This window comes from Besnoitia besnoiti, chromosome II (assembly GCF_002563875.1).
Source record: "Besnoitia besnoiti strain Bb-Ger1 chromosome II, whole genome shotgun sequence".
Taxonomy (NCBI): Eukaryota; Apicomplexa; class Conoidasida; order Eucoccidiorida; family Sarcocystidae; genus Besnoitia; species Besnoitia besnoiti.
The window spans coordinates 1038583-1065952 of NC_042357.1; the positions used below are offsets into that span (position 1 = coordinate 1038583).

The window sequence follows — 27370 nt, forward strand, 5'->3', positions numbered from 1 at the left end:
CCAGCGGCCCTGACAACATAAATTCAGTGGCAGAGTGCAATAGCGGCAGAATCCCTGTTCCGTGAAGACGGCGCCGGGTCCGCTCACGCCCCCGCGAACGGCCGCCGGTGCGTTAAGGCGACTCTGTACAGAGTCTTATAGAATATGAAAGCGGCATATCTCAACCAGCGAACCGCGCTACACACTGTATCCTGTTTGATGGAGCTCATAAAGATGGAGAAGAGATATGGACAGACCTGGTGATGAGGAAGTGTCAGTCTGTGTGAAGCATCTCAGCCCCCCAGGTCGACGTCATGACGAATTAAACTGCGTCATCCGCGGTTCCTGCCAGTTCCCTTTTTGCTTCATTTGCTATCCGCCGATGAAGAGGCATTATTTTCCCGCAGGATAGGTTCCGAGGTGGGTTGGTCTCGTTCAGGAGACCCCAAGTCTGACTTCAACAAGTCTGACCCCTTGTGCCAGAACTCCGCGCGGATTCAAAACCGCAGAGGCCCCTGCCGTTTCTGCACACACATTGCTATCGGCGTTCAAACGTGCACACACATTTCGTTGACACAAACCTCTTCGGGGCTTTTTCAGGTCCACGCTCAACGACAAGACTGCGAAGAGAGCGGACTCACTGAAAATCGGGTTGCGACGCCAGTGTCACCCATTAGTCCGCCCATCGGGGAAACGAGAGCCCGTCGAGTGCTGCCCGGGCTCTCGGGAGCGCCCGCTGCCCGCGCGGAATGGATGAGGATTCTAAGGTTTCCGGGCAGATCGCTGAATCTGCTCTCTCCGCAAGCTCGTCTTTGAGAGTAGAAGCGTGGACCTGAAAAAGCCCAAGCACAACCCGTTAGCCACGCAAAACATGTTTACGAGGGAGCGAAGTCATTCTTGACGGATCGAGAAGCTTTGCGGAATTCTGCATATCTCGCCGTCGCACGAAAGTAAAAGCGGATCTATTTATATATGTAGGGTTTCTTGAAGCTGCAAATGACAGAACACGCAGAACTAGTAGAGGTATATGCAGCAGGTGTTCGCCTTTAGCGCTTCCTCGGAAACGAGTAGGCACCACAAGTCGCTCAGTTTTCCGGGCGGCTCCCCGTACTCGCTCCCTGGGACTCCCCACTCGGGTCTCGCGCGGGGTCGGCGCGTCCCGCTGAAGTGGAACTCCACAGCTTCGATAAACGAACGCGGCACACGCGTCGTGGCCCGTAACCCAAAAACGGTGCACAGCTTGTCTCTTCCTGTAGACAGACTAACTCGGCACGGTGTGGCATCATGATTCCCGAGTCTTTGAGTTTCCCCGAGACTCGTGGACGAAACCTACCTCGAGAATGTCTAGGGCGGGGACGATGCCCGGGACGACTGGTGGCTTTGAGCTAGGAACTAGCGTTTGATAGCGCGGTGTGTAGGTGGACTACTCCCGATCTCGAGAGCACATGCCACAGAAAACTTTTCCCAGGATGGAGCTCGGAACCGGATCAAAATGGAACACCCGTCGCTGAGGCCCTCGAAGCTCCCGCAATACGGTAGAAAACGCTAAAAATGAACCGGCAGGACCCCACGCGATAACGCTGTCCAGGGACAAACGCTCCGGAGCGTTCGGCTGCAGTAACGACAGTGAACCCGTTCCGAGACTTTAACAAATGGCTGTCGTACTTAAACGGACATGACAGTGAACAACTGGCGCAAGGAGGGCGAGACACTAGAAGCCTTCCTCGAGTCCGGAAACGGTGCTTTCGTGTGGACTCACCAGCCTGCATCTCTGGAGAAAGGCGAGAAACGTACGTTGCGGATAACACATGCGGACGTTCCTTCTACGGATAAACGCTTTTTCGTCGGATGGAAGAGCATAGCCACGCCTACGAAGACACGCAAGGTGGATATAAAGGTGGAGGCCCGGCGTTCAGTTGTTTTCGACAACGTCGTCACGTGTGCCTATGGCTCGGGCAGCAACCCGAGAGCCCTGCGGGTGGAAATATCCGAATAGCACACTACATTTACTCCCGCATGCGGCAAGCATGGTCGACTAGGCCTGAAGTCGACGATAGTAACTATTGCGAGGATGAAATCTGACCTCGTGCAAGAAGAGCTGCACCGACATTCTCCCGACGTAGGAGATGCCCTCGTGAACGACAAACGCAAAGGTGGAGGGATCCGTGCAGCTGACAGTCCCCATGGAGGGCTTTCAATCCGAAGACCGAAATTCTATGTTGGATGTCTTCCCAAGTCAGAGGAACAGAACAAGGATGCAGCTCGTGGAGTCGGTGTTGCAGTCGAGGGTCCAACTGCTACAGTTACTCCGTGCTAGGTGACGGCAACTGTGAAGGCTGCGAGCGAACCCTTGTCTGCGCCACGAGCCGCGTTAGTTTAAACCGGTTTCCGTCCGGGCTGCTGCATTAAGAGGAGGTCTTCCGTCGTCTTCCTAACCGCGCTACTTCCCAGCGCACTTTTGTTAACCAGTTTTGCATTCGGATTACTTATTGCTCATATAGGTGCCGTTCTGAAGACTGAAAAAAGCGGAGTGCCGAACCAAGGAGGAACAATAGGGAGTCCTGCAAGCACTTCAGAATCAACGCTACTCGCGGCGGTTGCACAGTCGTGCCCAGGCGTTTTCACGGTGATGCTTATGGACAATGGGCAAGGCCCATGAAAGGTGGTTTCCGCCGCATTCTGCGAGAGGGGCAACACCACTTGCCTCCCGTCGCAAGCTCACTCTGTCGCTCTGCCTAGACATCTGCTGCTTGATCGTGTAGCCGTCGAATATGCAAATTTCATGTTCTACGGACCATCTCCACAGCAGGGTCTGTGCAGTCAGCACTGTCCTGCTGGTACAGACGTCTGTTGTGACGTTTGTGGAGCCGTCGCACCTTGGAGGGCAGCTGGTGCGGCTCGACAGAGTGACGTGTCGAATCGCCCTGGCGGCCTACCCAGAGTAGCGCCTCACAACATGGGCAGAGGAGACAGAGGCGTCGCAAACTAATTCGCTTTAGCTGCCTCTCACACCGCAGAAAAAGTCACTCGGTTCGCATCCTAGTCAGAGTTGTTTCCTAGGGGCACACATCCCTCTGCGACAGTTTTCTACCCGCACGTGCGGCTGCTGCCAGACTCCAAACAGCGCCTGTTTCCCAACCTGATAGACAGTCACCGGCCGCATACCTTCCCCCGGAGCAGTCCACGAAACGTGAGTTCTGCTGCGGGGGCAGTACTGCGGACACACATGGGCGCGTTTGCTCTTGGTCGCCAGTTGGTCTGCGAAGGGCTGATCGTTGAAGCCACCACTACCTGGTTTCGACACGCCGCATGAATCAGGCCCTTCGGCGCGTAAACGGATCGAACTGTGTCTGTTTTTCGTGGCGCCCTGCCTTGCCGCAGTCCGTGCGTGGCTCGACCTTCTTCCCGCGGCATCTGGCTGGGCATATAGCACACGTCCTTCAAACAAGTATGTCCACCTAGTGTGCTCCGTATCTCGCAGCATCCGAGTCACAGGCGTCCGCAACCCTGTGCTGTTTGGGAGCAGTGTCGGAGCAGGGAGTGTCGCTCCACGACTTTTCGATGTCCATTAGGGCACAGTGAGAGGGCGTCTAAACACAATCCGTTTCATCAAGGTGAAAGAAACACACGCGTCGGCTTAACGCAGTTACGTCAAGGCTGCCGTCTCTGGCAGAGTCGAAGGGCGGTGGATGAAAAGAAAGGCATTTCCGGCCACTCTATGGCTCAACGACCGTTTCCTTTACCCTAATATCTGGCGCCCTTGGAAAAAGCTGGATGGATATTGCCCAGCATTTATGGTGAGGGCCTCTGGTCCTCCGCTTGCTCGGGTCACAGGACAGTTGCCCGACCGCCGTACCCCAGACGCCCCCACCACAACAATGGAGGTCAGCGACCGCCGATTTGCACCTTCTTGGTGGACCTGACTATTCTCCGATTATTCCAACGCGAATGAGCGTGCACTATTGTCTTCTCTTTTCGTAGGCCCGTCTTCACCCAGACTTCTTCGCGTCCCGTATTGGGGTATTACGATGGCGAGGCAAGCGTCCTTGCGGGGAAGGCGCGATGCCTTCATGTCACAGGCGCGCATGCTTGTGGCGTTCTGCATCGGGGGATTTATTCTGCTGTCCAGTGGAGGCGCCGCTGCGAACAATGTTATCGGTGAACGTGTGCGCCGAGAGCAGGTTGGAGAGATCGAAGAAATCCTTCATGGAATCGTTGCAAAATGCCAAGTTGCCTCTGGAGGCGGAAGCGCTGAGAATTCTACCCTGGTCACGCTGTCGAAGAAGAGGGGGTTGACCACGACAGTACACTGTGCTGATAACGGTACAGAGAGTGTCCCCAAATCACTGGAGAAGGTGTGTATATCGAAGGCAAACGATACTATAGACACGTGCTCGAAAACAGAGACGGACGACGGTGAAGGCGATCGAGTGGCGGGGTTGAATGCGATCTTGGAGCACGGGGACGATCTAACATGGGCAACAGTGAGTTCCCTGCCCCAGGAAAAAGGCAAAGCCTGGACATTGACACTGGAGGAAGCCAACCTTCCTTTTACCGATAAATCTTTCTTTGTTGGTTGCAAGGAGCAATCCAGCGGGACAAAGTCATGCAGGGTCGATGTCACAGTTCAGGCGCGTCCCTCCTCTGTCGTGGATAACATCGTCACGTGCGCGTATGGCGCTGAGAGCAACCCTAATATCCTGAAGGTGGACCTGAGGAAAGAAAGAAACACCCTGGTGCTGGCTTGCGGGAAGGACGGCTCCGTGGTGCCCGCGTCGTACGACACGAAATACTGTGTCGACGACAAGCTATCCGAGTGTGAGAATAAATACGAAGATCTCTTCCCCAACTACGCAACGGCTTGGTGGTCGAAGGAAACCGACAAGAGTAGCCCCATGAAGTTGACAGTCCCCAAGGAGGGCTTCCCTTCGGAAGAGAAAACGTTCTATATTGGATGCGCTGCAACTTCCGTCAAGAAATCGGGGATTGTAGGTGCCTCTCCGAGACCTGAGGTTGAGTCGCCAGAAGGAACCACGGACTGTAGGGTGATGGTGACGGTAACCGCCGCGGGCTCTGCTGTGGCTGGGAGTCTTCATGACCAAGTCTTTGCTGCAGCATCTGCTGCTGTGGCCCTGACTAGTTTCCTGGCTGGCGCGTTTTGAGGTGCAGGAACACCCTGCTGCCGATGCAGGCGTTGGAATTTGTTTGTATCTTTGGAGTGCGTGACTCAGTTTAGGGTTGGTGTGGACCGTTTAGCTTTGCACCGCCTGGAGAGCGGTCCCAGAGCAGACTCGCCACCATGTATTTATCTGCTAGCGACGTTGATCCGACAGCTATCCGATGGCATTGACCATGATTCCGATGCGTGTGGAATTGTGAGTCTCGCTACTGCCTCGCTACACCTCTACGCCTCCGCGACGGAGCGAGCGAAGCACGTAAAACGCGAGATCGGGTCGCTCGGGCACTCCAAACAGAGCAGGCTACACGCCAAGTAGAACAAGAGAGTTTGTTCCTAGGGCAGACCCAACTGACGCGAATGAGGTTCATTATCATCCTTGCTTATTTCATGCGCCGTCGTGTTTCTGTAGCGCTTTGATGCCGCCCCTTTTTGAACCTTTGTCCGAGGAGGGGTTGTCATGTCAAGACTCAGGAGGACGCAGCAAAGGCCCGCCCGCAGGTTGATGTCTTGCGCAGAGTTCACATATATTCGTCCTGAAACACTTTTCGGGACTTATTGAAAGGTGTTTCTTGGGGTCGAAACCCGAGTGGAGATACCGTGGAAGATCTCCCTGGAAGTGTTGTAGAGTGTATGTTGCTCCCAGGGGCGGAATACAGGGACGCGTGCCCAATCGCTTCAGCTTGCTTTCGGGGCTTAGCTTTCCCCGTACTAAAGTTACCCGGGTTGGAACTGTCCCCTCTTTGCCATGAATTACGCTCTTGCAAGGCTCTCTTTCTTTATTAATGCATAAATACACAAATAATCATTACATCGCACTCCTCAGACGATTCCAGAGTCAACTCCAGGGTGCCTCGCGATGCAATGCCCCCCCGGTCCCGGGTTGGCGGCCGGTCCGCTCCGCCAATACAGGTACAGCTTGCATGGCGTGGTCCAGTGATATACACAGCCTTCCTGATAGCTCCAACAGACCACCTGGGACATTCAAAGACGTAAAACGCTACAGTGGCTCTTTTTTGTGTCATGTATGAGCTGGCAGTAACAATTATGCGCATCAGGAGGCGAGTGAATGCCGCGTCCAGCAAATCTTCGCCCAGTATCTCTAGCCTCGTCTGGTTGCAACGAGGAGACGTCGGCAGCTCGCGCTCCCCGACCACGACTGGGCCTACGCGCGGCACGAGGCCCATCTTTCCTGGATTCAGCAGACTCCTTCGACGATGTGGAGCTCACTGTCTTGGTCTCCGTGGCTCCCCCACCGTTTCAAATGTTTTATATTTCTCACCGCCTTGGTGTTTCCATCATTCCCCAACCGTTTCTCTGTCTGATAGTTCAAACTTTGCCTGAGTGATTCATCATGGTTAAAGCACACTTGGTTGGGCGTGGCGGGTTTCAAGACAAAGACATGCACGTTGAGGCCCGCCTGGGTGACGGGAGTTCTACTGTCGTCAATCGCGGATGTTTTTGTGGATTTACTTCACGATGGTGCCTTGCGCCGGAGTTGAGTGGAGAAACTGCGTACTACCTCCCTGGAACTGTTGCAGGATGTAGTGCTGCGTCTATCGCAAGACATAATGACCTGCATTCCCAGGCCATGACGCTAAGTGCTCAGCTCACTGTAACACTACATTGTGTCGAAGAAACCAGCGCGATGAGGTGGGTCCTCCAAGAGTGATGGAAAAGTCAAAAACTGCGCGACGACTGGGGATGCAGGCACAATACAGTTGCACCGGAGCAACTGCTGAAAGAAAATAGTGGCCCCAAGTGGACTGAAGTCGCGCCAGCGCTCAGCTGAAAGGGAAAGGCCTGGACCTTCAAGCTCAAAGACACAGACCTGCCGTTCACGGATAAAACCTTCGTTGTTGGCAGGAAGGAAGCACCTACCGGCGATAAGACATGCAAGGTGGATGAGAGGGTCCAGGTCATACATTCCTCCGTCGTCGATAACGTTGTCACATGCGCATATGGTTCAGAGAGCAACCCCAACGTCTTCTAAAGTGCGCCTGATAACAAAAGACACCTGAAACTGGCCGGCGCGAAGGACGCCCCTTGGTGCCTGAGTCGTACGACACGAAATATTGCGCGGACGACAAACTAGCCGAGTGTGAGAAGAATCACATGACATCTTCCGCAACTACGCAACGACCTGTTGGTTGAAGGAAACCGACAAGGCAGCTCCATGGAGTTGACCGACGGGCCGGTCGATTTCATACATTTCCTGCTCAACGAATCCTGCTGTCACCGTGAGCTCGAAGGAGGCAGGGAATGGAACAAACGTTCCCGGACCTCAGGGGGACCATCCAACAGATCCCGCGGCGTGTAGGGTGATGGTGATTGTAGCTGCCGGGAGCTCTGCGTCGGTTGGGATATTCAAGGAGCAAGCATTTGCTGTGGCGGCCGGTGCTGTGACCGTAGCTGGTTTCCTGCCTGGCATCTTTTGAGCTGCAGGAAGGCCGCTGTTGTCGATGCGTTTGCAGTTCGTTTTTATGTGGTCGTGCGTGGCTCAGGTTGTCTCCGTGTGGGGCGTTCTATTTTGCCCTCTTTGCGCGCGATTCCGGTAGTAGACATGCTTCTGACCGACCGCCCGTGTCCCGCGGCATTCCAGAACCATCCAAATACGCGCGCGAGTACCACGATGACGATCCATCTTCCCGCAGTTCTGGTGGCTGACTCTTTCCGCAGCCTTGTGACCCTCAAAACTCTATCGGCTCCATAGTTGCCATTGCGGCAGGTGGCAAGGGGCCCCGGCCGGGGGCAGCCCCAGGCAACACGGCCCGCCAGCGAGTCTTTGTCGTCGCGGCACCCTGGGGGCCTCGTTTTTCCCATTCAAGTGCCTCTTCTGGTTGCCCACGTGTACTGTCTGCGCCCTACCCTTCCTGCTACCTCTCAAGTGGCTGACCGTCTCATTTTTCAGGCGGGATCGTGGGAGGCTCGTCGTTCTCGTGGATCGCTCGCATTTGACTGTGCTGTAAAAGATATTCTCATCAATCGGTCGGGTTGGTCATAATGTGACGAGACTACTAGAGTAGCGAAGAGAATGTGGGAAAAGTTTGAACATTAGACCTCATGGCCTTCGTCACTGTCTCCTTCCCCGACCGCTGGCCCCCCCCCCCTCCTCCGCCTGCGCAGGCGCGCCCCGGGCGTTGGTGTTAGCTAGACGAACAGGGGCTTGAATGTTTCTTTGCCCTACTGCACAACCAGTTCCAGAGGAGCCTGACAGAGAAAGAAGGCTCCGGTTGGCGTCCTTCTTGAATCTACCCGTGCATGTTGCTACCACACGCCGGCGCGGTATCCGGTTGGGGGATGGGGGGACACTTCTCTCGCCAGGGGTAAGCAGCTCCATCGGACCCATCCGGGGAAAACAGTTCATTCGCCGCGGGATACGCGTGCAGGCCTTTCGGGTAACCTGACTGAAAATAATGCAGCAATGCGTTTCTTTTCCTGTGGCACAGCGGTGAGCGTTCAGGAGCCTACACTTCGTGTGGTTAGTGTTGCGTCTTGTGTTTCGAGTACCCCCGTGCACGGTTTTAAGATCTCCTTCACGGGCCCATCATGGCTACCGATGGGGGAAGGCAGCAGCGGCGTGGGGGGTTCAAATCAAAGCCCCGGAAGTGGATGGCCTTCTTTGTGGGACAACTTTTGCTGTTGTTGAGCGGAGTTGCTTCTGCGGATTTACGACGAGGTGGTGATATGGGTCGACGAGCGAGCGGAGACGCCGTGGAAGATCTCCGTGACACTGTTGAGTGTAAGGTTGCACCGGACCCGGAAACAGCAGCGACGTCGCTGGCTCCGGTGATACTGTCTAGTACGAAACTCACGACAACCTTGCACTGTGTTGCAAAAGGCAGCACGATGATACCGACTGCCCCCGAGAAAGTATGTGTCACCAAGCAAAACGCAACAGTCAAAGAATGTGCAACAACCAGCGACGATGACAACAAACACGCTGTTGCGTTGAAAGAACTCTTAGGGGAAACGAGCGAAGCCAGATGGATCGAGGCACAACCCGTGCCCCCAGAGACCGGCAACGCATGGACCTTGAAACTGAAGGAATCTGACCTGCCATTTGCTGATAAGTCCTTCTTTGTTGGATGCCAGAATTCTGGTTCTAACCAGCACTGCAGGGTTGATGTGACAGTAAAGGCCAGACCTTCTGTTGTTGTTGACAACGTCGTCACCTGCGCATATGGCTCTGAGAGCAACTCTGAAACCCTGAAAGTGGAAATAACGGAAGAAAAAAGTACACTGACTATCGAATGTGGAAATGATGGGTCCATCGTGCCTACGTCGTACGGCACTGTTTACTGCGGAAGTGACGATCTGACCTCCTGCGAGAAGAGCTACAGCGATATTCTTCCAAATTATGCAAAAACCTGGTGGAAGGAGGAGGGAGTGCAGCGCGATGTTGCGACATTGACTATCCCGAAACAGAATTTCCCCGCTGAGGACAAGCAGTTTTACATCGGTTGCTCTCCCATGTCGGTAGAGGGGGCCTCGAAGGCCTCAGGCATTGCGAAGGGCGAGTCTGAACGCCCCGCAGTCCCAGGTGTTTCGGTGTGCAAGGTTCTAGTTACAGTGAAAGCTGCGGGTTCTATCTCGTCTGGGGAATCTGGGTTGCACATTGTCGGCGGGGCTTCGGGTGCTGCGGTATTGATCGGACTTCTTGCTGGCTCCTTTTGAGGCAGGGGTTGAATGCCTGTTGCTTCATATTTGTGCCCCTCTGGCTCGATGGTAGCAAAACGCATCGGTGGGGGTTCTGATGTTTTTGTATATCTCAAGAAGGGATCCAGTGGTCCATCTACGTAGGGTTGTGCCCGTATGATTTACCTTCCAAGTTCCTGCGGTGTCACATTAAGACAGGGAGTGCTACGGTTCACAACGAACCTTTGTGCTGGACGCCCTGGTTACCCCGATCCCCTTCTCTCCTCATGCGCTGCCTCTATTGCACAGGAGAGCCCTAGCAACTGGACTTTGAGTTCGCAACAAGTTTCCACTGTGTCTGCATGATGTGGTTGTTGCAACGCGGCTTCGTGACGGCTGACGGTGAACTAGCGAGCCGGCTGCGCCGTCAACTCCCAACTGGATCGCCTTCAGCAGCGGAAGGGAGGCAACAAATGCCGACTTCCCCTTTAGTAGTTTCGCGTTTCTGCTTATGCACCCTCACGTTCACCAGGTTTTCGGGGAAGGCGCTGCGCGGTTAGCAAGTAACACGACGACGCGGGACTTACGCAGGGGCGGACGGGTACGGCGGCTCATTTGTGGGCTGCACTGGGAGTCTCCCAATAGCGCCTACGGAGACGGCAGATAGAAGGTGGAGAAGCCAATCTCCAGGGCAGTCCAGGGACTGTCGAAAGGCTTTTCGAAAATGGATGTCGCCCGAGAGCCGTACGGTCTTATGGGCTCCGAGCGGGAGTACCGGCTGCGAGCTGTACGATTGGTCTTGAGTTCGAAGGTCTTAGCCCCACAGATCAACGTCTATTACGAGTGTGACAATAGAAATGCCGATTGAGAATCCTGAAGGAGACACCTGAGTCATGAGCTTCTACTGGCCGCCTTTCGCCAGTACGGGGCCTTGGAATTTGACCGAGTTGACTCTATGTTGGTCGACGCCTTACGAAAAAAAAAACATGTTCAGGGCAAATTCATTGCGTCTGTCTCTTTTCCGTTCCTTGCGTATATATACACACCGTAGAGCGCTAGCTGAGAACAGGATTTGCGCTTACGCGTGTGCTACTTTGTCTCTTTTCGACCGTTGCCCTTGGATCTCCACTTCTATCGATTTCCTGCTCACGAACGACCAGCGGTCCACGCGCATTTGCACCGCCGCGCGCCGCCCTGTATGGAGGGGCTCGGCGCTGTTGCTACATGACATAACGTATCGCTATATCACACTTCAAGGCGTTCTCAAAGAACGTGGCCTCTTTTGAAAGCTCGAACCCCGTCTTCTTCGATGGCGTCAGCGCGCCTAGAAGATACCCGACCACCGCGTCTTCTCTTCCTTCGAAAATTCTCACGCAAGCAGAACCCACCTCCCTCTTTTTCTTTGCACGTTTTAGCCAGGACACGGAAACCCTCTGTGAGCGCACACTTTTCAGTGCAACGAAGCGACAGGGTTCTGTCGAGTAATGCATTTGGTTCTGTAGTTTCCTCGGACTGGCACTAGGGCCGCAGCAACGGGTACCCTGGGTTTTCATAGTCGCACTGCATGCAGAGTCTCCCGCGTAAAGCACGTCTTCGCAACTGCGTTCGCCGACTTTGGCATCCGCTCTTTTTGACTCGATCGCAGCATCCACTCAGGCGCTAGGTCCCTCCGTTTTTTCTAAAATGTGAAGAGAGAAGCGACGGAAAACAGAGGGGAGGACTCACAGCCAACGGCAAAAGACCTTCCTCAGGAGACCTCTTGTCTCCTCAAGGGTTTGCGAGTGTCTCGAGGGTTCGTTTCGACGCTGGGAGGCCCACGATTTCGCCTTCCATGCTGAATGAACTACTTCTACTTTTCCCTCTGCGACGAGTGTGGGTGACTCCCCTCCTCGAGTCTCCTGCCGTTTTCCGTGTGCATCATTCTACCCCCCGCGTTACGTGCCGCAATTCGTCCCGCCCCCCCGTCCCCGCGCCGACTCTCGAGAAGCGAGCGTGGAGGAAGGAAAAGACAAGAAACGGGAACTGAGCGCACTTCATCGGGAGTTTTGGCTTCTGGATAGGCGTTTCAGTTGTCCCTCTCTTCGCCCTAGCGGTTTCTCCGTCGGGTTTTCTCCCTTGCTGTCCTCGGGCCGTCTTCCGGCTCTGCGTCGGCATCGCCCCCTAAAGCTGCGACCTGCAGTTCACGCAAGCCTCAAGGTCTTTCCCGTGCGCCAGCCCCCCTTTTTTCGTCTCGCCCCTCTCTCCGTCTGTCGTGGGCGTGACGCAGGGCCCATTGCCCGCTCACGTCCCCCTTTTTTCGAGATTCTGCGCTCGCGTTGGTCTCTGGTCTGCTCCGCCCAAACCCGTCTTACACTTCTCGTCCGGCTGTCGCGCGCTCCTTTCCCTCATTTCGCCGTTCATCTCTCTCAGGATTCTCTCTTCACCGTTCTAGGATGGTCCGCCTCCGCTGGGCTCTCCGTTCCTTCGATTTCTAAATCGTCGTCTCTCCCATTCCCCGCACTCAACAATTTCTCTGCTTCCGGCAGCTTTACTTGCTTTGTCTTTTCTTCGCTTCTGCCTGCGGCCGCTCGGGGGTGGAGGAAGACAAGCGAGCAGAAGAATGTTTTCATCTGTGTGAGCTGCAGCGGTGTGTGTTGGCAGTGCGTCCCTAGAAAAGAGGAAAGACAAGAAGACGCTCAGAGAAACGCGCAGCCGGAGACTCTGCTCCCGGGGAGACGAACGCCAAGAGGAGAGAAACTCGGCGCACGCAGGCGAGGGCGACAGACGACAGAAATTCCGAAATCTTGAAAAGGAGATACACGGTAGACACCATGGAGAGGCAGAGGTCAGGACAGGGGCTGCGCGAGCTCCTCGCGGATATGACTGACTGCGACAAGGTACAGAAGACTGCACGAGGAATTGCTTTCTCGCGCGCCATGTTCTAAATCAAACTCTGCACCCTCAGCTCACAAAGGACGGTGGCGTTTCTCTCGCAAGGCGGGATGAAGAGAGCGCCTCGGCGAGAGATGCGTTTCTGTTTCGCGTCCTGGGAGTGCACGCGAAATGAGAACGATTTCCTGCGTCGGTTTGCTCCCGATTTTCTCAGGATCGAAGGTATATGGCCGCATGCGATCTCACCGCGCTCGTCGTCGGCGCTCAAGTGGTAAGGGTCCCTTTTGCGCTGCAAGCGAAGAACAGGAAAAGCTGCGGACGAACGCTGTTTTGCGGACTGAATTCAGTCCTCGCAATCTTTCAGATGGCCTCGGGCTCTTCACTTTCCTTCCCGACTCCGTGCCCTCGTTACACCGCCTTAGGTTCACTCGTGCCTGTCATCGCGCAGTCTGTACTTCGAGGATTCCACGCTCGTTAGCAACTCGCACAACCTACCTGTGCGTTTCCTTCATGCCCATGGTCGTCTGCGTTTGCTGGTGCCTTTGCTTCGCTCGTCTCACTCGCCGTGGTCGCCTCGACTTCTCATTCCTTTTTATTACCACTTTGCGCGTTCCTGGCAGGAAGTGGAATATACCGTCCAGGACCACGTCGTGCGCGCGCTGCTCAGGCAGCTCGAAGATTCCTCCATCGACGTTCAGGGAAATGCCGTACGTTGCAAATTCCCTTCTGTCCTTTGCACTTGGGGTCCACGCCAGACCGCGTCAGAGTGTGCCTTCAGCTGCAGTCATCCCATGTACATAAAGATATATGTATATATATACACACATATATACCTATATAGGTCTGCGGGGCCCATCCGTCAAGCTGTCCATCTATGCATATTATGTGGGTGTATATATACATAAATTTTTACGAATATTGTGTATGGGGGCGTACCTTCGTCTGTTGTTTGAGCCGGACAGCGGACACACGGCAGGCCTTGCTGCTTCTGAAAGCATTCATGGGTGTCAGATGGATCTCGTGCCTGTCTACGCCGCCGATGAGCCAGCGTCCATGAGCCAGCAGACACCCGTGCACGCGCTACCGGATGAACATGTCTCTCAGGATCGACGCAGGTTCTCAGCAATAGGGTTAAATACATCTTCCTTGGCTTTTACGCGTGTCTGTGCATAGTTTGACGTGCATGATCGCCTGCGTCTGTAGGGATCCGGACGACAGTCATGCATCTGCATGCGCCAGTTCTCGCACCCGCAGAGTAACTTGTCCCGTGCATTTCTGCTACTGTCGCGGTGTGCTCACTTAAGGCATCTGACTCTGTTACCTAAGAAGACTACAAACTGGATGCTCAATTCGGTCTGTGTGTGAACTTCTGTCGCGTTTGTCTGCAGGCGAAGTGTCTGTCAATGTTCACGGCGCGGCTGAGCGATGAGCATCTGGAAAGCGTCCTCCTGCAGTTGATTCGCGCGGCGCTTGACCGACATAGCGCAGTTCGCGACATATACGCCGCCTGCCTCAAATGTAAGCGTTTCTCACTGATCTCTTGGTCGACTGCACTGTAGAGGCATCAAGTGCTTCACAGCTGCAAACCCGTTCATATATGCCTGCACGCGGGTCGCATGCCGTCTTTTCTACTACACATTCATATATATATATATATTTGTTTATACCGGTGCATATAGGTGATATATGTATGCATAAGTATGATCGCGGCATTCTAGAGCGTCGTGACTGGCGGAGTCGACGGATTTCATGCGCATGTCGGTGCAATAGTGCGAACAAACTGAAAGCAGACAAGAGTTCTGTGTAAATGCTCTTGTGCCTTCTTGAAGCACGTATGCACACAGGGCGGAGCGATGCCGATGCGTTCACGACGTTGTTAGCTGTAATCCTGTGTTTACGTACCTTCATGCACATAGCCTGCTTTCAAATGCTTCGAGTGTGTAGTGGACTGCCTTCTCTTTACTGCGCCTGGCAGATATCCTTCATATATACAAGCGCCAACGGTGCCTGTAATCTCATTCTCTCTACATGCATATGCACGTATGCCTACATGTATGCAGCTATATGGGGAGAGTTGGCTGTGAGTAGATGCTCAAATGGCTACATACGGATTCCTTCATATATTCCCACAGGCATGCACGAATATATATGTATACATATTTGTATAGTTTTCCGTCTACTCGGCGTCGGTCTCTTCTGGGGCAGAGGAGGTTCTGCACATATTCGAAACGCGGCTGAATCAGCGTAGATGGAGGGGCGGGGCGGCACGCGAGAAAGAACACAGCGAAAGCTGCAGAGTTCTGCCTGCACTTCGTCGCCGTTTCTGGGAAAACTTCCTTTTTTTCTCTCTGTTGATGCTTTGCAGGTGTCATTGGAGAGCTGCCGGATACCTCGTCGGTCACCTTCGCAGCAAGCGTGTTACCAGAGTAAGTTTCGGGGTGCGCATTACTTCTGTTGTTGCGAGTTAGCATTTGCGTTCAACTTTCTACAATGCCTTTTGCCTTCAATGCGGCTCGTTGCCGGAAGTTGACTTGTTTTTATACTGTGTTTTTGCTTGTTGGGTTTTTAGGTTGAAACGGGCGCTGGCGACGGCCGCGCGGCAGCCGCGGGGCTCCGAGGAGGAGGCCCTGGAGATTTTCACAGAGACGCTGCGGCGCTTCCGCTCTCGAGCGGAAATGTGGCGCCGCGCGGGCGAGGACTTTCTGGGTCCGGTGCTTGACATTCTGAAGAGTTCGACGCTTCCGCTGGCCGTTCAAAAGAAGGCGCTGACGTCCTTGGGGCCTCTCGCCGTCGTGGTAAGTCTAGGGTTGAGGGCAGCGCCAACTCGCTCGCGTTCAAGCCTGCGGAGGAACCAGGGCTCTTGACAGTGAGATCTTTTTTACGAACACTGTTTCTGCTTTCAAGCAAGCACGATTGGCGCGATAGAGTTACATATTCATTTTTAGCTTCCTAGCACTGGGCAGGAGGCCGACACGACGAACGGCCGTCAGGGCCTCGCGTCTTCTGCCCCGCGGGGCTCCAGCCGTCTGGGGCCGAGGCCCTGCATGCGCACGTCGTGCGACGAGGGTAAACGCCGGCGACTTCCTCCACTGCGTCTCCCCGTCGGTCGTGCGTGTGCGGCTGTCGTCAGCTTCCGTCGACGTCAAGGCACTCGCTGTTCCGCTTCCTGCTGGCTGAGGTTTCGTCGCCTTCGGCTGCTGCCGCGTTCTCTTCATTTCTCTTTGCTCAAGCTCTCGCGCACGTCGTGCGGCACCTGGAGGCGGCGGCCCTGGCGCCGTACGTCGACAAGCTCGCGGTGTTTTTTTTCTCCCTCATCAGCAAGCAGCTGGACGAGGCCGCCGCAGGCGACGACGCGGAGGTCCGCAGGCCCATTGGCAGCCCGCAGAGCGCGGCGGGGGCGGCATTCTGCTCGCCAGAAGCGCGGCACGAAGTCGTGGAGCTGTCGCTTGCGTCGCTCGAGGCGTTTTTTTTGCGGTGCCCTGATGCCATGGCTACGCACGCGGACGCACTCGACCCGCTCCTGCAGCGCCTGCTGGCCTACTTCCCCAACGTCTACGCGCACTCGGAGGCTGACCGCGACGGCCGCGAGAACTTTGAGGACGAGGAAACCCTCGGTTTCGAAAAGGACTTTGATTTCAACGATGAAGAGCAGGACGACGACTCCTCCTGGAGAGTCCGCAAGGGCGCCCTCAAGGTACACACGCGCACACACGTGCAGACAGCCCTGCCATCAGCGCTGCCGCGAACGCAACTCTAGCGGCTTCTTTGCTTCGCTGGCGCCAGCTGCCTTGCCTCGTAAGGATCACGTGATAGAGATGAACGTGCCTGTCGCAGGACGGGGACGAGGGGCAGCTTCAGGTCCATGCGCTCCGCTTCACTGCCTGCACTGCGTTTCCAAGCCGGAGAGTTCACGTGCCTTCGGCGACTCGCATTTCAGTGAACAGGCTCCCAAACATCTCTGAATATCCGTGCTCACGCCTTTGCATGCGCGCCGCCAATGAGATCTGTGCGTCTCTCGATTCGAGCAGGAGCGACGTATCTTCCGCTCCAACCAGCGCCCTGCCGCTCCGCTCGTTCATCCATATCTATATGTATGTGTATATATACATATATATATATATATATATATGTATTGGTATAGCGCTATTTTCCTTGTTTGTCGATTTGCTTACGTTTCAGGTTTTGCGGGCACAGGCTCAGGCGTTTCCTGAGCGGGAGGCGATTTTTTATGAAAAGTTTCTTCCGGCGCTGCTCCAGTCGACGCGCGACCAGGACGAGACGTTGCAGTACGAAGCTCTGGAGACCCTCGACGAGGTGCTGCGCGCCTCCCTGCGCTGTCAGTGCCACGATATCGTTGCCCTGCCGACCTCTCCGTCTTCATCAGCGTCGCCTTTTTCTGCGTCGCCAGCGCCTGCGGAGGACAGGGGGGGACGCGAGGCGCAGTCGCGGTCTCTGAAGCGCATCCGACTTACTGCCAAGCCCCTCGAGCGCGCGCTGCCTTCGGTGAGGAACTTACCGACTCATGCCGCTGAGTTAGAAAGGTGCAGCTGGGCGCGCAGCAGGAGGACGAAAACGCGGAGAGGAAGCGACGAGACCTGGCGCTCTCCGGCACTTCAGGCGACCCTCGAAAAGCCTCAAAGGCCTGTCGAGGACAGTGCTCTGTTTGGGCTCACGGATGCTTGCACGTGCCCAAGAGCGTCTGAGTTGCGGACTGGGGTTGCGCCCTGTGAGCTCGTTCTGCGCGAACGCTTGGCTGAAGATCTCTGTACCAGCTTCATCGTCGCAGAGTACACATCGTGTGTTTTTTTCTTCAGATTTTGGCGGCGCTGCAGCGGGTGCTGGCGACGTCGCGGTGTGTGCGCCTGCGTTTGGCGTGCCTGGGCGCGCTGCAAAACGCACTGTTCGCAGTTCCGGAGGACGTTATGCTTGCGCTGCCTGAGTGGCGCAAGCTCGTGCTCGCGTCACTGCGCGACGTGTCGAACGGCTCCGTGCGGCTGGCGGCTTTGCAGGTTGTCTCGGCCTTCTTGCTGGCGCACCCGGGGTTGCGGGCTTCGAGTCCCGCCTCTGCGACGCCCCACTCGTCGCCGGCGCGGCGAGGGAGCGCCGGTGCCGGGAGGGGCGGCCGCTTCCTGGCGAGTCTCTTCCCCTCGTTTTTCGCGTCCTTCTCCTGCTCGTCGCTGGGAGACGGCGGCGAGCGAGGACGCCTGATTCTCCGCGAAGAGGGCGGCCGCGAAATCGTCGCGGCTCGCCGGAAGGAAGGAGCGACGGCGCTGCTGGCGCACCTCGTCGACCCGCGCCTCGTCGCCCAGGCGTGCCCGCACGCTCTCGAGAGAGAGGATCACGGCGACGGCGACGACGCGCTGAAGGCCCTGCATGCGGGCTTCGCGTGCTCGCCGCCCGTGGCCTCGGGGCGAGAGTGCCCGCGGAAACCCTCGCACGGAACCCTGCACGGCCTGGCGCACCCTCACAGCCACCGCCCCGGGAATGGGAAAGTGCGTGTGGAGGAAGCGGCGCTCAGCGAGCGCGAAGAGCCCGACGACGCAGACTGGGAGATGGAGGAAGAAGAGGCGCGCGATAAACTCGCGTGGCGGAAGAAGGAAGAGTTCTTCCTCGACCTGCTCCCTGCAGTCCTCCTGCTGACCCAAGACCCTCAGTACCAAATCGCGGGCCAGGCGCTCCTCGTCACCGGACACGCCATTGCGTAAGGAAACAGGACTACGAAGCGTACACACGCATGCAGTTTCATGCAGTTTATTGCCTCCTCGCTGTCCAGCGGGCTTCACGCAGCACGGCTTGCGATCGAAGAAATCTCCTGCAGCTTTTTGGTCCTTTTCGCGGCAGTCGGGGAGGGCGGGACCCGAGGGCTGCGCGGCAGAGAGCGAAGGCAGGGGCTAGAGTCAGAGCGAGAAGCGAGGCCCGAAACCTCGCCCCACGGCAGCAGAGACAGCGAACGTCGAACAGGCAGCAGCGTGCGAGCAAGCGTCGAGGGGATCGCGAAGAAGCAGCCACGCGATGTGAGAGACGAAAGCGCCCTGAAACGTCGCGACGGCGCGGCGCCTGGGGCCGTTCTCAGCTCGGCGCGGCCAACCTCACGCGACATATAGCTACCCATGACTCTCTCTCTGATCTTCGTATGCAGGTTCCTTCGTCTCGCGCGCGAGACAGGAGGCGACGAGGCGAGTACGAGCTCTGGGCCTGTGTCTCTGCCGTCCTTCGTTGGACAGGCGCTCGAGGTCCTCAGGAACGTTTTATCGGTGGCGAACATCGATCAAGATGTCAAGCGCGCGTCGCTGATTTGCTTCGGTGAGGCACCAGACACAGCAGAGGGAAGCTGATGGAGCCGCGAGGCCCGACAAGCGAACGGAATAGAGAACGCGCAGGCGTTTTCAATGCGTAACGAGGATGGGGACGAGGCAGAAACGTAGAAGAAGAAACTGGCGTCGATCCGCTCTTGGAGATGGTGAACTAGCGCACGTCCTGCCTGGGCGGTGCCGCAAAGAGGCCATAGGGAGTCTGAACCTCGGGGGGAGTCCGCGTTCTGCCTCTCAGCGCAGGAGTCGACCGCGTGAGATGGATCCTGGGCTAGACCGAACAGAGAATAAACTTCCGACCCGCGCGTGTGTTCGATTTGCAGGTTTCGTCGTCGCTGCCGGCGGAGAGTTCCCGCAAGCGCAGCCGTTCCTTACCCAGTGCTGGCCGCCGTTCATCGACCGCATCAAAAATGAAGTCACTCGGCAAACAGGTGAGGCAGAAATCCACATCACGGTCTTCGCTCATCTAGTTAGGTATATATCTGTTGTCTGTCTACGTCGCATATGTCTGTCGCCTCGTCTTTCTGTGCCGTCTTTATATATATGTATATATACATATGTGCGTGAATGCGTGTTTCCTCGTATGTGTCTCTTTCATCTCCGTATTTTTACATATATTTATATATACATTTATGTTTGCATACGTAATTCGTGGTATGATTTGGCACGCCTCGTGCTCGAGGGCGTAGTGAGAGAGTTCCGTAGTGTGAGTTAATTTTTTTTGTGGATATACGCCTCGAGGCTTTGTGCGACCCCGCTTTGCATCTAATTTCTGCTCTTTCTTTGACATGATTTTCCAATGTTTTTGACATGAAACTAGTGGCGACGTCCCCCGTGGGGAGGTGGTGGGCTGCCGCTTGTAAGGGATGCTCGGTTTCTTTTTCGTTTTTCAGGCTTGGAGGCGCTGGAGGTCGTTTTGTTGTCGCACGCGAGTCTGGATCTGGTGCCGCACGTGGAGGCGCTCGTCGGCTCGCTCGTCGCGTTCCTATCGCTGCAGCAGGAAGCGCGGGCGACGCGCCAGGCCTGCCTGGAGATTCTCTCGGCTCTCGTCGTGCGCTACGGGAAGCAATTCTCCAATGATGCGCTGGCGACCATGATCAGGTAGGACATGGAGGGCGACGCAGAAGTCCCTAGCATGCCCAGACTGCAAACAAGGCGCGCTCCTTCACCTCGTCCGCAGCAGGCCCTTCCCGAGCCGCGGCTTTCGCAAACCCCTCGCATGTCTCTCTCCCGTCCCCGTCTTCGGCATCCTCTCTCTCTTCTCGTTGCGCGCGTGTTTCATCCTCTCCACCTCATCGCGGTGTCTCTGCTTTTTCTGTTTTACAGGGCGCTCGCTCAGCAGCTGACTCCCGCGGACGTGACCTTCAGCGAGGCCTGCCTTTTGCTTCTTCTCCTCGCCCTGCGAAATCAGCCGGAGGCCTCTGCGCGCCTCGCGCGCGACGTCATTTTCCCGCATCTCTTTCTCCTCTTGCGCTCGCCCCTGTTGGACGGTCCAGTGTTGAACGCTGCGTTCCAGTGCCTCTTCGTCTGCCACGCGCAGTTTCCGCAGGTCTTTGACCGTGAGCAGATTTTTCAGGTGAGGGCATCTACGGCGGGGATACTGTCGGCGACAAAGCACTCGATTCAGTTGGTCTCGAGGGCACTCATGAGAGAGGACCTTGCTGTTCTCTCCTTCGCGTGTGGCTGTCCTTCAACTTCTTCGGCCTGCGATCGCTTTCGCAGGGCACGTGGCGCGCGTTGCTCCTTTTGTCGTTTTCCCGCACCCTTTCGCTCGCTCTGCCGATTGATGCTTCGTCGTTGGGGTCCTTATTGCTCGTCGCGCCTTCCGCGGGCGTGATCGTACTGCTTGTTTCCCCTTTCCCGTTCGCTCTTTTTCACTGCACTGTATTTTTCGCATTTTTTTCGCGACTCGTTCGTCTGCAGGAGCTCGGTGACGTCGAGGCCGTCCTCGGCGTGGCAGCGGAGGCGGAGAAACTGGCGCAGACGACTTCTCGTCTTGCCGCGCGAGCGGACCTTTCGTGCGCCTTCGCCGCGCCGTCGTTTGTCTCTTCGAAACCCTCTGCGGTCGCCCCTGTGCTGTCTGCGTCTTCGGCGGTTCCGGCCGCTCTTCTGGGATCGCTCGGTACGCTCGCGCGGAGTCGCGCGGTCGTCGTTGCGGCCGCAGGCGACCCCGACTTTTCCCAGAAAAAACTCGAACAGGAAGTCAAGGTACGCCTCCGGAAGTCAAGAGAGGTGCAAACGGAGCCAAACAGAAAACAACAGACATACGGAGAAGAGCGCCTTGTGCTTCTGCAGGTCACGAAAGCAGTGATTATACCATGTACAGGCCCTTACGCGTATATCTGTATCTATGTTTATTTTTCCTGTGTCCGCATTTATGTACACTTGTTTAGGCATGTAGCGAGCGTTTCTCTGCATCCGCGTGACTCGCGCCGCATATATATATATATATATATATATATATATATATATATATATATATATATATATATATATATATATATATATTGTTCAAACCTGCTTTGAAAAGGTAATTATTGTCTTAAAAGATGCGTTCATCTAATTAGCTAGTTGAATTGTTTTTTGCTCGGTTCGTATGTAGTGTGCAAGCGCCGACTGTGGATCTGAAGCTTTTTGTTGGTGATGTAACTGCTTTGTTTCGGTTTCAGATTCTGAGTGAGGCGGGTAGACACGCTCAGCCACTGATGGGTCCGGACCTCGCGCGATTTCTGCTCGCGCTTCTGACCGCAGGTGAGGATCTGTTTTGGATACTTCGTTTACTACAAAAGAAAAACCTAAGAGGAAACACCCTCGAGACTGTGCGCTGTGCATGGCAGTTGCGCCTACTTCTAACGACTGTGCTCGTGTGCACATATGTGTGTATGTGATGTATATGCCACATGCGCGAGCCGACTGTTTCTGACGCTTCTGCCTCCATGGGGCCGCCTGCAGCACGAGATCTGTTTTGTTTTCTTCTCAGGAGAAATTGGGCGCTTGGCTCGTCTGGCGCGCGTCCCGGCTGCGGTGGCTGAGGAGGCGTACAACGCCGTCGCGGCGCTCGTTGAGAGCTCGTCGGACTCGCTGTCTCAGCGCATCGCCGCGCGGGCTCTCGGCGCGCTCGTGTCCGGCGACCTGGCTTGCTTCTTGCTCGCGCTCGTGTCTCTGATTGAGCGTGCTCACCGCGTCGACGAGCCTGCGGAGACACTTGTGGGCCCAGACGGGCCTGCGGCGGCGGCAGGGCGCCGCTGCAAGCAATACGTCGTGCTCTCGGCGCTGCGAGACGCACTCGCGCCGCCCGAGCCGTTCCTGCGCGTGCTTACTGAGGGCAGAGACAGCGGAGATCCCGAAAAGCGCTCGCGGGAAGGCGACGGCGAAGTCGTCATGAGTGAAGCGGAACACGAGGAGCGAGACGCCTGCCACGCGGGGCTCCTAGCCGATCTCATGCGCCCGCACATCCAGACCGTGAGTGGAATTGGCACACGCACTTCTCTGCGCGTCTGCCTTCGGGATATCGGGACATAGGCTCCGCAAGGGGCGGCTGAGGCTGAGCGCAGCAGCACCGGCAGCGCGTACAACGCTGACCCTCATTGGCGTTGAACTCAAGCTCCTTTACAGACGTCTTTGCATATTCTGCACTTCGATGTGTAGATGTCTGTCAGAATATAGTCGAGTTCGCCGCGCGAAACTGAGGCCCTGTAGTGCGCAGAGAGCAGCGGGGCCGGCGTCTGGCGTGCTGCCGCGCGGGAGAGTGGGAGACACAGGAAGCGCCTGCCTGCTTGGCCGTTTCGGCGTACCTGCGCATTGTTTTGCATTTCTGTTCTTGCGTGTTAATATGTGTGTGTGCATATCTGTTGGCGTCGCGGTCGTGGCTGCAGCGTTGGCGACCAGAAGAGCAAGCACAGGCTTTCTGCTTGTTCCGGATGCAGCCCGTGCGTCCTGTTTTCCCGAGTTAAATTTCGCGTGTGGGATCGTTCTCTTCTTTTTCCAGGTGTTGCCGTTGTTAACCCAGCTGAGCGCGTGTACAGAGGAGTGCGACCGCTGCGTGGTGTCGGAGTGCTTCGGTGCCCTGCTTCGCCTCGACCCGCCGGCCGTCATGCCCACGCTCCTCCTTCTATTGCAGTCGAGCAACGCCGACTCACGACGCACGGCCCTTGGATGCATGCGGTAGGCCTCTCGTCGCGTGTTTGTTTCTCTTTTTTCCCGATTTTCGCTACCCGTCTTGTCTCCGAGGCCGCGCGCGGCCGCGTCCACGCATACTTCCGTGTAATATTGGAACATGCGTGTGTAATAAATTTGCGTATTCATGCACAGACGTGCACGCGCGAGATCTATCAATCTGCAGTATGCGCACCTCCCCACGAGCGGAGGCCTGCTGGAGAATCTACATGTATACATGTATCTGTGTTTGTCTCATGTCCATTGTCCTGCGCACGCTTTTTCAAATGCGTAAGTGCGACATGAGTATAGCTTCGTGCTCACACAGGCTCTTGGTGAGTAGATGCCACTGCACAGAGAGGTTTGTGCGGAGAACGGGTCTTGTGTGGTCGCGGTCGGTCTCGTTTTTGTGTGCAGACACCTCGCGGCGTCGCGGGCGCTGCTCGACGAGAAGCAGCGGGAGGCGATAAAGGCTCCTTTTCTTGCGTGCCAAGCGCATCCGGACTCTGCGGTAAGCCCGTCGTCGCGTTCCAGAGTTCCGGGTTGCCGGCCGCCTCAGAGAGAAGCTGCGGCCGTTTGAAAAGAACACCGACACGCGCTGCTCCTCTGCTTGCGCCGCTTCCTGCGCTGTGTCTTCTGGTAGGATTCCCTTCTCCTGCTCGTCTCTTTCTCTCTGCCTCCGTGCGCTGTTCTTGCGGCGTCACCCCCTCGCGCCGTTGGCTCTCACTTACGTTTTTGCGTCTGTGCGTCTGCTCGCGCGTCGCTTTTCGTCCTTTCTTGCCTCTTATGAACCCCGCTGCATATTCCGGTTTTGTTTTTTAGGTGCGTCGAGACTTCATGGCAGCTCTGCAGGCGCTCGCGGGGCTCCCAGACGGCGAATGGACATACCGCTGGTTTTCGCGCGACGAGCTGCAGCAGATCTTCGAAGCGCTTGCGGCGGAAATCGACGTAAGAAAGTCGCAGAGTATGCAAACGAAAACGGGGCGGTGAGCGCACACCGCTAGCGCGACACGCGCGAAAAACCTACCGAGAGGCAGCGGGAAGGAGAGCGCGTCTGCGCGTCTCCCCAAGCCTGCGTGTTGCTGGCCTTTCCTCGCGCTTTCCGGCTGCGGCAGCGGCCGTTGTGTGTCCCTCTGCCGTGTCCTGCGCCGTCCAGACTCCTGCGCGAACATGATATCGCAGTCGCACACGCTGTGCCGTACGTGCTCGGGGTGCGTCGCGGCTCACTCCGCAGCCCTTCTGCGCAGCCCATTCTCAGAGACTGCGTGAGTGAACGATTCGGTCTGTTTCTTTTTCGCTTCATCCCCGGCAAGGTTGTCTACGGGTCCACTGGACACTCGCTGCGTCTGTTTCTTCCAGTGCTCTCGGCTTTCCCTCCCGCGCCTCGCGCCCGTCTCTGCCCCCGCTGCGCTTCACTCATCTTTTCTCCACGCATCTGTGCAGGTCAAGCCCGAGCTCATTCGGCAAGTGGACCTCGGGCCTTTCCGCCACACAGTGGACGAGGGTCTGCCGCTGCGGAAAGCGGCCTACGCGCTTCTGCGGGCGCTGCTCAGGTCGTCGACGTCGCCCGCCGCGGCCGCCGCGCCGGTGGCGCTCGAGGAGGCAGTCCCGCGCGAGCGTCTGATTGAGTTCGCAGTGAAGGGCTTGAGCGACGAGAACGAAGACACAACCGTCCTCGCCGCAGCGATTGTGTCGCAGCTCGCGGCGCCAGTCACCACAGCCGCGAAAACCAGCAAGCGCCGCGTGACCTCGCGGCAGGCCGCGCTCATTGTCAGGTACGCGCGCAGCTGAAACCGAACCGAAGAAACGCGAAAAAAAGCCTCGGCGACGACCTTCTCGCCCAGGCCCCAGCTAGGGGAAAGGCGCTGCGCGTCGCGGCGGGTGCTTGAGTACCCACTGCATGACGCACGACGCACGACCTACTGAATATACTGTAGCTCATTTCCATTTCGAACTGCTTCTATGCGATACACAGATTTCCAGATGTTTACTCGGCGTGTGCGGGGCGCGTGGCCTCTCCCCACGCTTCTTGCGTCGCTGCTGTTGACTCACGTACAGGCGTATTCGCGTGTATTGACCCTGGACTGAAAGGTCAGCTGAGTATAGCGCAATTCCGTGTTCGTCTCGCGGGGACGCGGGCTTTCTGTGCGCCGCCACGTGTCTCTCACACAGTGGACCTCCTACCGCTTTCTCTAGTGGAGCGCTAGGCTGGCGACTTGCCTCTTCGTGTGCACGCGAAGTTGCCCCCCTCTCTGGCTTTTGTGAATCCGTCGTCTGCTGGGTCTGTGTGGACTCTCTCCTTTGTCGTTCGTCCGCGGTTCACACGCACCCGTCGCAGTCTCCTCGGCGTGCCTGAACAGCTTGCGCCTCGGTGTCACGCGGAGACGTGTTCTGTGCCCGCGAGGGGCGCCTCGGATGCAGTGTCCCTGTGTCGTGAACGGGCTTGACGCGGGTGTGCGCGGCTGTGGTGTGGCTGTGCAGTTTGGCGGACGCGGCCGCGGGGCCTCTGGAGCATCTGGTGAGCCGCGCGGCGGCGTCTCTCCAGCGGCATAGAGCCGCGCTCGTCGGCGCGTCCGCGGAGGGCATCGCGACGGCGGCTGAGACGGCGGAGCGTCAGATGAATCTGCTCCGCGTCTGGATTCGCTGCATGCACCATCTCGACGTGGCTTTCCAGGCTTCTCGGGGCCGCGAGGCGCGGGCCGCAGGCGCCGGCAAGGGCAAGGAGGTCTGCGCCGAGGCGCAGGCGAAAGCCGCGGCGGCGAAGGCGTTTCCCGCGATGAAGAAAGTCCACGACGAGAGCGGCGGCGTGTCGTACTACATCGTGGATGACGTCAGCCAGCGGCCGGCACCGAAGAAGGAGGAGGGGCGCGCAGATGCGACCGCCGCCCGCCCCGGCGCCCTCTGGGAAGAGGCGCTGGCGCGCGAGCTCCAAAACCCGATTTTGCTGCAGGTCTGGCAGCACGTGAGGAAGGGCGAAGAAGGCGACAGCCTCGGCGGCGCTGGTCGCAGATGAACGCGCACACAGCGCGAAACGCGACGCCTGCGCCGGAGGGCGCCCAGGAGGCGAGCCGCGAAGGTGGGCGGCGGGCACGAGACGCAAGGCGCGCGCGCGGCCCTCCATAGCGCGGGCGCGACCCTCTGCGACCAGAAGAAGAAGAGACGAGGGACGCAGGCTAAGGGAGAACAAGAGGAGGAACGGCAAACGCCGCAGAAGCGGCAGAATGCCGGGAAGAGGACAGCCCACATGTTGCAAGGCGAAACGAGGCGAAGAAGGCAGAGGAACGACAAAAGTTACGCGGAAGCGACTTAGGGGCACAGAGAGACAGAGAGAGAGGGAGCAAAGGCGCGACAGCGAGGCAGCGCGTTCAGGGAAAATAGAGAAAGGAAAAGAGCACAGCGGGAGGGAACGAGACACCGAATGGGCAACGAAACGAACCAGGAAGTTAACTTTAAGTTGACAGGATCTTGCAGCGACGAAGGCAGCGTTGCGGTCCCGCATAGGATCCCGCTAGGACCTTGGCAGGCGGGTTCGAGATAGCTTTACGTTTCATAGATCGCGTATATATCTGCATCGATCTGTACATTTCCCCATTGTTTTTCCTGTCAACAGTCGGCAGGAAATCCTCGCCTGTACTCCCCAGCAGTGAGGCGCGGAGGGTCAGGAGTTATGACTGTATCTTAAGTCAAAATGAAGCTACTGGAAGCCAGCTGTGGGTGATGCACGCACTGTTCCTTTCCGCGGCGAGGCGCGGACGTGTAAAATTTAGACTGCGCGTATGCACGATTCATCGTTCCATGGCTCTGCCCTGCGATGAAAACCGGGGTTGGCTACCTGACGAAGCTGCAAGCGAAGCGGGACAGTGCGGATGTTGGCGTGTAGGGGAAAAAAATAACTACACAGCGTCATGCCAAGAAGGATGTTTCCGTTTCGTACTATCCTCTGGTGTAGTACTAGCTAACGGAAGCAAAAGAACGTAGCCAGATGCGACAAGACAGAGGAGAAAGCAGCACACAGTTGGCCATGTTATCTAGGGCGCTTGGGCAGCAGTGACTTCGCGTCCCCCGTTTGCTCACACTAGCGTAGCACACATCGGCTTCTTGGAGCGCCTACGGCAGAAGACGAACGGATACTCTTGTCTGCACAGAGGCCTCTTGCAGCTTGGCAGTGGAAGGCATGTTGAGTGTTAGGCGCCCCAGCTATAGAGGCTACAGACTCTAAATCGATTACCACTGGACGCTG

At 56.8% G+C, this 27370-nt stretch overlaps 4 protein-coding genes across 4 annotated transcripts; all 4 read left to right on the top strand.

The window, feature by feature from the left end:
* Positions 1–2050: 2050 nt before the first annotated feature.
* On the top strand, positions 2051–2296 carry BESB_035080 (uncharacterized protein; the record flags this gene model as incomplete). Its single annotated transcript, XM_029362094.1, has 1 exon — positions 2051–2296. One exon carries the CDS (start codon positions 2051–2053, stop codon positions 2294–2296), a length of 246 nt encoding a protein of 81 aa, XP_029221059.1.
* A 1711-nt stretch (positions 2297–4007) lies between these two features.
* On the top strand, positions 4008–5141 carry BESB_035090 (SAG-related sequence; the record flags this gene model as incomplete). The annotated part of the gene is made up of 1 exon (XM_029362095.1): positions 4008–5141. The coding sequence occupies one exon, from the start codon at positions 4008–4010 to the stop codon at positions 5139–5141; it is 1134 nt and encodes a 377-aa protein (XP_029221060.1).
* A 3563-nt stretch (positions 5142–8704) lies between these two features.
* BESB_035100 (SAG-related sequence) lies at positions 8705–9832 on the top strand (the record flags this gene model as incomplete). The annotated part of the gene is made up of 1 exon (XM_029362096.1): positions 8705–9832. One exon carries the CDS (start codon positions 8705–8707, stop codon positions 9830–9832), a length of 1128 nt encoding a protein of 375 aa, XP_029221061.1.
* A 2771-nt stretch (positions 9833–12603) lies between these two features.
* Positions 12604–26143, top strand: BESB_035110 (HEAT repeat-containing protein; the record flags this gene model as incomplete). The annotated part of the gene is made up of 21 exons (XM_029362097.1): positions 12604–12669; positions 12879–12935; positions 13285–13371; positions 14053–14182; positions 15030–15090; positions 15234–15459; positions 15795–16358; positions 16844–17167; positions 17479–18365; positions 18804–18967; positions 19299–19406; positions 19869–20076; positions 20302–20551; positions 20899–21183; positions 21645–21726; positions 21956–22437; positions 22964–23139; positions 23548–23641; positions 23953–24078; positions 24574–24905; positions 25612–26143. The coding sequence occupies 21 exons, from the start codon at positions 12604–12606 to the stop codon at positions 26141–26143; spliced, it is 5241 nt and encodes a 1746-aa protein (XP_029221062.1).
* Positions 26144–27370: the final 1227 nt, after the last annotated feature.